Source organism: Cryptomeria japonica, chromosome 6 (assembly GCF_030272615.1).
Source record: "Cryptomeria japonica chromosome 6, Sugi_1.0, whole genome shotgun sequence".
Classification (NCBI taxonomy): domain Eukaryota; kingdom Viridiplantae; phylum Streptophyta; class Pinopsida; order Cupressales; family Cupressaceae; genus Cryptomeria; species Cryptomeria japonica.
In genome coordinates this window covers 382231156-382243620 of record NC_081410.1, presented here as the reverse complement: position 1 = coordinate 382243620, position 12465 = coordinate 382231156, and the positions used below count along the sequence as shown (strand labels likewise).

The window sequence follows — 12465 nt, the reverse complement described above, 5'->3', positions numbered from 1 at the left end:
TTAAATGTGTAACTCAATTCAAATACATCAATGCAACTCTTTTTTTAAAAATTTTCCCTGGTATGTATATTGTACAATAGTATAGAATATTGTAATGTTGATATCTACAATCATAATTTAGTTCATGAACTCTTAAACCTATGGTCTAAATAATTAAACATTCCAAATTTTCTTTTGATAAATAAAATGTTTTTATTTTTTTTCAATTTTAATTTTGTGTTTACTTATTTATTTAAATTAATTTATTTGTAAATTGTTACTTCTCTTCCTAGATATTTTGATTAAGAATGAAATTAATAAAAAATATTATAAAATTTGTATGAAAGATTTAAGGTGAATTATATTGACTATACACTATACACTTTGGTAGGTCTTACTAATTAATTTGATGTCTTTTGCCACCATTTTTTCGATAAAAGTGCTCGAACCTGCGATCCAAACACAATCTTTTCTCCCAACACCCCGCCAATGGAAATTGATTTAAATTGCGAGTGCCGGATCCGTTGCATCCACATTCATGCATTCAAGAAATTGCACTTACTAGTAACTGCATCAAAAGAATTCACGCATTAAAATCTTTCAAGAAATTGCCCTGCAAAGTGATTGAGTAGATCGATGCCATGGAAGATCAATTCACTTTTGAAGAAATAACTTTGCAAATGTTTTCTGATCTGAAAACCGAGGTTGTTACACAGTTTGAATACCACCATAGGTTGTTCTCCAGGTGCTTTAATAACCTAAAAACAATTTCCACCTGTTTCCTCCAAGGAATTTATCCACCTGGAGATGGTGGTCAGCAAATTGCCTGCGACAACCCAGTGGTGGGGAAAGGGCATTGTCTGGACGCCCAGGAGGGAAATGAGGTCAAGCTGCATTTATCACATGCCTTCTTGGATGGATGCGCAGAGATGGAAAAACAAAAAGAAAGGGAGAATGACAATGGTGGTGGTGAAGATAACTGTACGATTGGAGGGAGAACAGCTGCCAGAGAGAATTTGCTCAATGCCCACATGGACAGATGGGACGAGAAGAGAGAAGAAGGAGGAGGTGGAGAAGAAGAAAATGGAGATGGTGGTCAGCAAATTGCTGGGGACAACCCGGGGAAAGGGCATTGTCTGGACGTATCACATGCCTTCTTGGAAGAACAAGAAGAACGGGAGAATGACAACGGTGATGGTGAGGATAACTCCAGGATTGGAGGGAGAACAAGAACACCTGCTAGAGAGAATTTGCTCAATGCCCACGTCGACAGATGGGACGAGAAGAGAGAAGGAGGAGGAGGTGGTAAAGAAGAAAACAAAGATGTTAATTTAGTCCACAAGGGTGGTAGAAGGGGAGGGAGATGGCGAAGGAGAGTAGGGGCCAAGGAGAAGAAAGAAAACAGTGATGTGGCAGCAGCATTGCCTGCTGTTGGAAGAATTACACTGTCCAAGCGAAGGCCATGGCAAATGATTCTTGGTGCAGAGAAGGAATCTGGTAAGAGAAAGGCCATGGAAATAAAAGAGCAGCCCCAGGCCACAAGGATTACCCGTGCCAGGTGCAAGTTGCAGGCTGAGGTTGAGGTTGCCGAGGAGCCTATGAATGTGGCTGCCACGGTATCTCCATCAGCATGTCCCAAAATGGCGGTCTCTCTGCAAACAGGAGACAAAGACGGCTCATCTCCATTGCCTTATCCTGTCATTGCGGTCCTATCACAAACAGGAGGGACGGGCAAATCATCTCTATTGCCTTCTCCTGTCATCGCGGTCTTATCACAAACAGAAGGGACAGGCCATTCATCTCCATTGGCTTCTCCTGTTAAGGCAGTTCCGTCACAAACAGGCGGCAGAGGAGGCCTATCTTTATTTCCTTCTGCTGTCGTAGCAGTGGCATCACAAGCAAGAGACAGAGGCGACTCAGAGATCAATGAGATATATCTTAAAGGTGATTCAATATCAAAATTGAGGATGACAAAATCCTGTGTTGAAAATCAAGAGTCGACACTTGAAACTCATCTCAATACATCACTGCCACTGATTGATGCTGCTCATAGAGAAGAAATGGTGACTGTAGAGATGAAAAGTAAATCCTCGGAACAGATGAAGACACCTGCCAGAGAGAATTTGCTCAATGCCCACATGGACAGATGGGACGAGAAGAGAGAAGAAGGAGGAGGTGGAGAAGAAGAAAATGGAGATGGTGGTCAGCAAATTGCTGGGGACAACCCGGGGAAAGGGCATTGTCTGGACGCCCAGGATGAGGGAAAGTTGGAAAAACAAGAAGAAAGAGAGAATGGCAATGGCGATGGTGAGGATAACTGCAGGATTGGAGGGAGAACACCCGCTAGAGAGAATTTGCTCAATGTCCACATTGACAAATGGGACGAGAAGAGAGAAGGAGGAGGAGGTGGAGAAGAAGAAAATGAACATGTTAATGTAGTCCACAAGGGTGGTAGAGGGGGAGGGGGAGGGAGAGGGAGAAGGAGAGTAGGGGCTACGGAGAAGGAAAAAAAGAGTGATGTGGCAGCAGCATTGCCTGCTGTTGGAAGAATTACACTGTCCAAGCGAAGGCCATGGCAGATGATTCTTGGTGCAGAGAAGGAAACTGGTAAGAGAAAGGCCATGGAATTAAAAGAGCAGCCCCAGGCCACGAGGATTACCCGTGCCAGGTGCAAGTGGCAGGCTGAGGTTGAGGTTGCCGAGGAGCCTATGAATGTGGCTGCCACGGTATCTCCATCAACATGTCCCAAAATGGCGGTCTCTCTGCAAACAGGAGACAAAGATGGCTCATCTCCATCGCCTTATCCTGTCATTGCGGTCCTATCACAAACAGGAGGGACGGGCAAGTCATCTCTATTGCCTTCTCCTGTCATCGTGGTCTTATCACAAACAGAAGAGACAGGCCATTCATCTCCATTGCCTTCTCCTGTTAAGGCAGTTCCATCACAAACAGGCGGCAGCAGAGGAGGCCTTTCTTTATTTCCTTATGCTGTCGTAGCAGTGGCATCACAAGCAAGAGACAGAGGCGACTCATCTTCTGAGATCAATGAGATATATCTTAAAGGTGAGTCAATATCACAATTTAGGATGACAAAATCCTATGTTGAAAATCAAGAGTCGACACTTGAAAGTCATGTCAATACATCACTGCCACTGATTAGTGCTGCTCACAGAGAAGAAATGGTGACTATAGAGATAAAAAAGAAATCCTTGGAACTGGTCTGTGAGGATTCTAATTATATGAATTGTATGAGAATCCCACAGGAAGTCACAACAAAAATATTTGAGGAATGTACAGGAGGTAGGCCATCCTCAAGTCCTGTGTTGATCCCTAAACAAAACAAAGACAATTCAGCAGCACATGTCATGATTCAGTTGGAAGTTGTTGCTATAAGAGATAATGCTGGTCATGGAGAAGAAATAGTGACAATAGAGGCGAAATTGAATTCTTTGGATCCAGTCTGTGAGGGTTCTAATGACATGGATTGTAAGAGAATTCTGCAGAAAGACACACCAAAAATAGTTCAGGAATGTGCAGAAGGATGGCCATCCCCAAGGCCTTACTGTGGATACAGTGCTGACATGAAAGCTGCAGAACAGTCAGAAGCCTTGGATGCCATAGAAATTATTCAACTGCAGGATACTTCAAATATTATTGAAGAATTAAAAGGGAATGAAGATACTGAAACTCTAATTAGTCATGATGTTTTCCAGCAAACATCTATTTGTAGTAATGAAGTTTTCAGTAGAAATTTACCTTCATACACATCTTATGCCAAAAATAAGGAAGGGTCTTTGAGTTGTACACCATTGCCTCGATTTCAAGCTGATGGCATGTCATCAGTATGCACCTCTATTTCCTATTTACTGGATAAAACTCACCTACATACTACACCATCAAATGCTCAGTTATTTGGGTCCTGTTTTGAAGTGACAAGTCCTCAACATTGTGGGCAACAAGGTGACTCCAAGACTGAACCTTCAGATGACACTCATTACACTGCAACAAATAAGATTGGAAAAATATTTGGTTCATCAGTCAGAAAGAAGGATTCAGGAACACCCAATGTAAGAGCTGGTAGTAGGTTTGCTAGCCAGATTTCACCAAGGATCAGTCAGAGACCAAGCAACATATCATGCAACGTGAAATCTTTTACTCCGCTAGTTCAGCAGAAAAAGGCATCAGCATCAGTTATGACAGGTGAATTCTTGTCTGAACCTGAAAAAATAGTCTTACTCTCGCATTGAGACCTTGCTATAACCCACTTTTACATCATTTAACTTCCACTTAAGGTTCGCTTGTTTATGTGTTTTCTTATATTCATTACTCTTTCATTGGAACCTTGGTAACAACCCTCTTTTAACTTGTTTAACTCCTACTTGTCTTTTACTAGTTTTTTTGTTTTCTCACATTGATAAGTTGTTAAAACTAATTTTATAGTTCATGTGGCAAAAAGAGATTGGGTGAAATGCATCGAGTTTGATCGAGAGGATGGACATTGCCTCTTTTGGGAACTAAGACTAGTGTAGTAGACTTATTACATCAATTCAAAAGAAAAAAACATCAATGATGCTTTTCTACAACTTTTAAGAAGTTCTTCCTTCACAGTGCGTAGATCCGGATGGAAATGTTGAGGTAAATCAGTAGGCATGGAAGCCTTGTCCCTTGGCAAAGAAGAAAAATTGAAACATTGATTTATATGTTACTCTATATGTCATCTTGATGTTTCCAAAGCAAAATGTAAATTACTATTTTGTTATTTCCCTTATTTCCCTGGACAGAAAATGAAAATTGATAAGACTTATGTCTCCTGTGTTATAAGTTGATTTACTCTTTTATTTCATTTAATGCAATCAAAATGAAATTGTTGCAAGATATGCAATTAAAAAAAAAATTATGGTAATTTAATCAATGAAGCATTAGGGTTCCTTACATTTTCAACTCCCCTCTTCTTAATAAAAGTTTGGCTGCAATCAAGTTCTTGAGGAGGCCGAAACCTCCAACTTGGTATAACTTTGTTCAATTTTTGGCCTTTTTCCATCAAATTGAAATTATGGATACTCATTAAGACTATATATATTTTAAGTCACCAATTTAGGTTTGGGTCCAGGTTTGACAGTTTGGTAAAAAGTTTTGCCCAGTTCAATATAGCTAGCTGGGTTCAGCTATATATATATATAACCATGATTCGCACAAAATATACAAAAAAAATATAGAACATGGCTGAAAGTCGATAAACCCATAAATCACTCTTTAACGTTAGATTAGGTCTTTTTAAAAATAAAATTGCTTTATCATCATAAATATTTTATTTTTTTCTTCCTGGGTCGCCCAAGGCTCTGCTCAGGGCACGCCAGCCTTCACCTAAACTGGGATCCATACCTTGTACGAACCAGAGTAGGTACAAGCTGATTTCTAAGCAAACCCAGTTGCACAGAGGTGGAGGAATGGGGTACAGTAAGAATTGTCCTCACCAAAATGGAAAGCGACATTGCTGTCAAATCAAGAAAAACTGAAATTAGCTAGTCTGATCTGTCACTATAAAAGGAAAAGATGATTTGTTACATTCAGGTTTAACTGAGGTTTATTTAAGCAAGACAAATACAACTTTTCATGGATAAGGCACTTATGTATCTGCCAACTTCAGCTAGCTAATGCCATATTTTGAGTCTATAAGTAGAGATTTTAGGATACCTCTTTTCTCCATAAAGAATAATATATATTGAAGCAAAAATATTAACAGAAATGAGAGAAAATGTTCAAAAAATTCCACCCTATGAGTTTTACAAATTGCTGCAGTCGGAAGGAAAGAACAGTTATGATGGCAGCTGAAGAGAGTTTAGGATACATACTTGATTCTTCACCTTCTAACATTTATTTAGAGAAGTGCTGTTAAACGAATGAATGAAATTATAAATTCCTGGTCTGTTATCTCTTTTGTAGAAAAAGGATGCTATCCTACAACTTTGAAAAATCTGTGCCCCATCTGAAAAAATAGTTGGTCTGTCACAATTAAGTATGAACCAAACCATATTGTAGAATCATACTCAACCTGTATAAAATAAACTCCAAGGACAGTGGCAAACTTGAATAAGCACTATATCCTTGAGCATCTAGTTTAAAAATAAGGAATATTCTCCTTATGCAATTATTAGGCTTGCTTCATAGTTTGGAGCATAGTTGAAAAACTCGGACTCGCCACAGACTCGGCAAACCAAAAATTTGGACTCGGACTCGGACTCGTGAAAGACTCGTGAAAGACTCGGCAAGGACTCGGCAAAAAAAAAACCCGTAGTTTTACAAAAAAACATAAAGAAATTAATGCATTTAGAGAACATAAGAGCCATAATTGAAACATTACACATGTCACATACTCATAGTTTCAAACTTTCAACTCTAAAATGTATAATACCAAGATTTCTTCAATGCTAATTATGCTTTTATATGGAGCCTAATCAGACTCGGAGGTTAAATTTTCTCTACTTCCATCGGCGCAATTTCCCCTTATATTTTTCGACAGGGGTTTGGGGGCAACGCCCCCAAGTTGGGGTCAAGGGGCATCGCCGAAGGATCCTGAAATTTGACTAAGTCTGGAAAATTGAAGAATCCTCCAAAAACTAGATTTTGCATTATAACTCCTGGAGGTCCGAAACCACTCTCAAACATCCTGACAGTATATATGGAATATAACTTAAAGTCTGGAATGTCATCCTGATCTTCAAATGCCCTGAAATTTGGCTAAGTCTGGAATGTCTTCCTGATCCTGAAATCTGACTAAGTCTGGAAAATTGAAGAATCCTCCAAAAACTAGATTTTGCATTATAACTCCTGGAGGTCCGAAACCACTCTCAAACATCCTGACAGTATATATGGAATATAACTTAAAGTCTGGAATGTCATCCTGATCTTCAAATGCCCTGAAATTTGGCTAAGTCTGGAATGTCTTCTTGATCCTGAAATCTGACTAAGTCTGGAAAATTGAAGAATCCTCCAAAAACTAGATTTTGCATTATAACTCCTGGAGGTCCGAAACCACTCTCAAACATCCTGACAGTATATATGGAATATAACTTAAAGTATAATCTTATACTTAAATGTTATATTCCATATATGAATCCTGACAGAGAGACTAAATTTTTTCACATGTTAAACTCAATTTTAAAGCTTGCATGACATTTTTTCTGGGTTGCGCGAGTCCATCTGAAAGACTCGCGAGTCCATGCAAAAGACTCGCGAGAGTCCTTGCAAAAGACTCGTGAGTCTTTCAGGTGGACTCGCCTCGCGAGTCCTTGGCGAGTTGACTCGTGGCTCCCATGGACTCGCGAGTCCGTGGCGAGTCCACGAGTTTTAAAACTATGGTTTGGAGCACATCTGTTAGGTGAGATCCACCATTTATTGAACAATGGTTTAGTTGTTCATATAGTTAGCCAACATGTATTGAACTAGAACCAAATTATGAACATGTAAATTTACAAAAAAATAAGGAACAGGACAGCTATTAAGATGATTTAACATGTATGAGAGATCAACACAGAATGAGCTGCATCACAATTGGCAACGGTTGCAGAACAACCAAAGTGATCAATGGACAGAAGTGACCAATGTAATCTTGAATGTATACGAGACTTCTCAAAATTATTCTGTTTAAAGATAAAAGTTTCTGATTACTGGAACCACTTAAACAAAATTCTTGTCTTCAATGTATTCTTGCTGACATGATAATGTACATCACTGTTGTTGACATCTCTCAAGACACCTTAGGATAGGGTTTCTAAGGATTGACTCCTCTTCACTATGTGCTTATGCCAACCAACACTTTTATCCGAGTTTCTCCTAGTACTCGATGCTCTCCAAAACTGAAAAGTAAATGTGATAAGTCTTATTAGACTCTATATGAAAGAAAATGCTACAATGGGGACAGATATAACATTGCAGAAAATAAGGGAGACATGTTCCATTTGTATCTTTACTTGTATGGATAGAACAGATGCATCACACGCAAATGTTTGTACTTATATTATTCTAAAGGGCAGAAAGCATAAAAGAAAATACATGATATGATGATACATTTGACCAAAATACATAAACATCGGAGTATTATATTCAAAGCTTTGAAAAGAATAAATTTGAAAGACAGTGATTAAAGACTATAATAGCCAGTTAAAGTAGAGAATAGGAATTCTCTACTTCTTGGTATGCGTTTATTACATTCAGGAAACTACGCAGAGTTTGACAATTAATAGATCAAAATTTGAAGAATAAGATTAGCATTTTATAATTTATACTAAACCAAGTTTTCAGCATAAAAGCTCTCAGACTTGTATTTATGACCTTTTGCTCTTAAAATGTTTAAAATTCAATCTATTTCCTGCAGGAAAGAGAGATATCAAAGTGAAGGCTTTGAAGGCTGCTGGAGTAGCAAAACGACTTGAAGAGAAAAGGGAACAAGAAAAAGGTGGTAAAGGATCCAAAATTGCCTGTAGTGACAGTAATAAATCCATATCAAGTGGCATGGCAAGAAAAAAGCCAGTGGGATGCACCGTGCAGTACCAGTCAGGCACTTCTGTGATTGGTGTGGATCTGAAGTTGAGAAGAGCTTTGGCCACTAAAAATAAAATGGAGCAAGAAAATTTGAGAAAATTGGATGAGAAAAAAAAGAAAGAAGAAGAACGGAAGAAAAATGCAGCAGAGGTTGCAGCAAATAAGAAGAAAAAGGAAGAGATGGACAAGAGAGACCGTGAGGAAAAGCGGAGGCGATTGGAAGCACAGAAGCAGCGGAAGGAACTTGAGGAACAACTTCGTGCTAAGGAGGCAAAAGAACAGAGGCGCCGAGCTCTGGTATCTGAATAGTAACCATAACAGATTTCCTCCATCAATGAACTTAATTATATGTTGATATTAACTTAACACTTCACATATTGAAACAGGATGACTGCAAGCGTAAGAGGAAGGCAATGGAGGAAAAGGCAAAAAAGCAACGCCGTATAGAGAAAGAAAGGGAAGCTGCTGAGCGCAGACGACAGATAGAGGAGTATGCTAAGTCCAAAAAATTTGCATCAAAGGATGCAAAACACATGCAAAAAGTCCATCAGCATAATGAAACAACAACTCAGGCCCAAAATGTATATGCTGGAAAGGTAAACTGATACAAATTTACCTATTCAGATCCTGTAGTAATGAATTGGACCTGGCTAATTTTATATAGTGTTGACAACTAACAAAAAAATGTATAAATCCAACTTGTATACAAGAAACTTGGAGTATGGCTTCTTATGGTATAAATGATGTTTCCAACTTTATTTATGCTACTGCATCACAGGTGTCAAGCATGTTAACTAGTTGTGCAAAAGGTGCACATGGAACAGAAGGGCAGTCAGTGTTGGGCAGAAACCCAAGTTCACATCTATCATTGATATCCAACATCGATATTGAGTCTTATGAAATATCGCATTATAAGGGTTCATATGAGGAGGATAATGATGATAGAACTTCAGGGAAACCCATACCACTATGGGCAAGGTAGATGAGGATAAGTTTCTGTTTGGATGTTTTTTTTTCAACAAGGCTATAAACTTCCATTGCTTCCTAACACTTTTCTTGGTTACAGGAAAGAGTATTTGATTCGACATATCATCAGTCAACAATATATTGATCCTGATGAGATATTTGCTTGTGCAAGAACTTGCAGTTTAAACGAAGGTACTTAAAATATAAAGTTATAACAGGAGTAGAAAACTTTATATGTCTCTACTCGTGTTTGATTAAATATCATACATTTTTGTTTAAACCTCTTCAAGATGCCATCAATTAGTTGTTCTTATGTGCTTTGAGAAAGGTGTGCAGATGAGACTCATAAAATGTTTTAATTTTGCAGTTTTTGAGTCTAATGGATCAAATAGGAGGGGAGATTTCAAACGGCGTAGTTATAGTGGGGAATGGCTTAATGACTGTTTTACATGGAGAGAAGAGTATCAATACAAGTTGCAGATGGGATACATAAATGAGGGCTGAGTAAAATAATTAAATGGATTATTGAGGGAGAAGAACTGTGGTAATAGGTACAAACATAGAATACCATTACAAGTTGCAAATGGGATACATAAATAAGGGCTGGGTCAAATCATTAAATGGATTCAGGTTGCCTTGTCTGCTTATCGACATGTTTGTACCTGTTACCACAGTTATTCTACCTTCAAGATGAATTTTGTGAATTTAATGGTTGCATCATATGAACTGCACCTTGTGAACCATACAAAAGGATGATAATCGGAGTCAAAGATATCATCTTGCTGGGAAAAGTATGAAAATGAGCCATAAGAAAGCTGGCACTAGAAAACAAATCTGGAAAGCCCGTGTATTTATCTTATTATTTTTTATTTATAAGGATGATGCTTAATGTATGATTAATTTCAATTTTTTCAGGTTTTCCTTCACTCATCATGACTTTCTTTGTCAGTGGAGGATGTATTAAATATATATATGGGTAATCCCTCGAGCACCCATCTTGTATTATACAGTTGTTTTTCTTTGCTGGACATCTTCAAGTTTCTTTTCTAAAGCATGTGCCTTTTACTTGCAACCTTTGTTGCTTCTTCACTAACATTTTTCATTCTTCCAGGGTGCTTAGTACTGAAATCATACAAAACTAATGGTCGGTAGATTTAAAACTTATGTTCAATTGTTAATGGGAAGATATAGTAGAGAAAAGAAAAACATCAATTGGAACATTTAAAAGCACGTTAGATTTTGACTCTTTGTGTATACCTGCATCATGATTTTGTAATTTCTGTGGAGGGTGTCATGTTCGAGTGTGCATTTGCAAGTGTTGTGTTCACTATTGGTTTTGTTTGAATATAGATGGTCAATCACTGAGTTTACGATTTGAATTTGAACGCAAAGTGACAATGTATTGGTCTTTCAGATGCATTTCGTTCACTTGTGTGTTTGCAATCATTATGTTTTCTTGAAGATTGATTTTGTCTTATCACAAATGACCACATGATTGAATTTCATCAACCATGGAGTTTTTGATTTGAATGTGAATATCAAACCAGCAATGTCTTTATTTTTAGATATTTAGAAACCATTTGTAATGATCATAAATGGGTGTTTTAAACTAGAATTTATCCATATCATAGACCAAGAAACAATTTTAGCCTCTAAATGAGTTACAATGCCCACTGCACTTGTAGCTCTTTGATTGTTTGCCTCTCCTGCTCCTCCATTGTTATGGAAATAATCCAATCTCTGTCGTGGGTAGACTAAAATGCTTGGTATATAGTTTGGTGCTCCAACATTGATACATAACGCTCTTGAAAATATGAAGGAAGGTCTGTTAATTTCAGTGTTGGAGCTCCAATAATACAGTTTATCAATCTTTCAAATTCGTTGTCAATCTCACCCCAAGACATGCATCAATTCTAATCCATTGAGGCTGGCTCAATGCATCAATCATCATCTGTTGAGTACACTAATATGATTCACCCATAATTTGCAACGGTGTTGACATGTAGAGGAAGACTATCTACACAAGCCAAGAATTTTGTTTCTAAATCTTACAGTTGAATGGGAAGTTAGCATTCAAGGAGTCAGAAACAGACGATGTTGGATGAGGTACAAAGGATTATGTACATGCTCGCATACAGCAGCGAAATGGTAGAAACTAGAAAGAGCCTGACTACCATTCAAGGAGTTCGAAAGGAATACAATTACAACAAAATTCTCAAAGATTTCAAGAAAGAGTTCTGTTGCAATGGTACTATAGTACAGGATTGAAAGGTGGGGCAGGTATGACACAGTGCTTTTTCTGTAATAGACTGGCACTCTGAAATCTTTTTCCACAGCGTTTCTCATTCAAAAACATCCATTTTGTAGGTTATCCCGCTTCAAGGTGATCAAAGGAAGAATGATTCTCAGTTCCTTATCAATGTAAGTTTTGATTTTTTCACGTTTCTGGTTCTTGTCTGTATAATTGCAATAAAAAATTAAGTATTTGTTGTTATTATCGAATTTTTCACTGATCGTTATTCTTAAAACTATTTTGTAGGCTGGTTTGGTGAAGATCCATGGATTTTAAGAGGCTCTTTTTTAATGAATAATAAGAAAGATATTCATGTTCCGATTTATCACGATATGTTTCAGACTGTTTTACTTACTATCAGTTTTTGGAGTCTTTTGGCTCATATTGGGACGGTTAATGGTTGGCTTTTGTATTGGTCTTTGTAAAGGGCTTGTAAACATTGGGGCCAAGGTGAATAAGTGCAAGTAATGTTTATTTCAATGCTTAAATATAAAAATAAGATGAAATGCACTTCTGAAATATATTTTGGCATTAGTGTTGAAAGATATGCAATTCTTGTCTGGCTGTTGTCAAGTGTGTAAGTCTTGGGGTGAAAATTTTGAAATACTTCATACTTAAAAAAAATGCAATTTAAGTGTTTTGCAAATAGAAAATATGTGCATACATTTGAGAATCATTGCTGCGAT

At 37.8% G+C, this 12465-nt stretch overlaps 1 protein-coding gene across 1 annotated transcript; it reads left to right on the top strand.

Annotated features, from left to right (window-relative positions):
- The first annotated feature begins 469 nt into the window (after positions 1-469).
- On the top strand, positions 470-12246 carry LOC131067379 (uncharacterized). The gene is made up of 8 exons (XM_058002359.2): positions 470-4179; positions 8354-8817; positions 8907-9116; positions 9299-9498; positions 9587-9678; positions 9854-11766; positions 11854-11907; positions 12026-12246. Exons 1-6 carry the CDS (start codon positions 621-623, stop codon positions 9988-9990), a joined length of 4662 nt encoding a protein of 1553 aa, XP_057858342.2. The 5' UTR covers positions 470-620; the 3' UTR covers positions 9991-11766; positions 11854-11907; positions 12026-12246.
- The last annotated feature ends 219 nt before the right edge of the window (positions 12247-12465 follow it).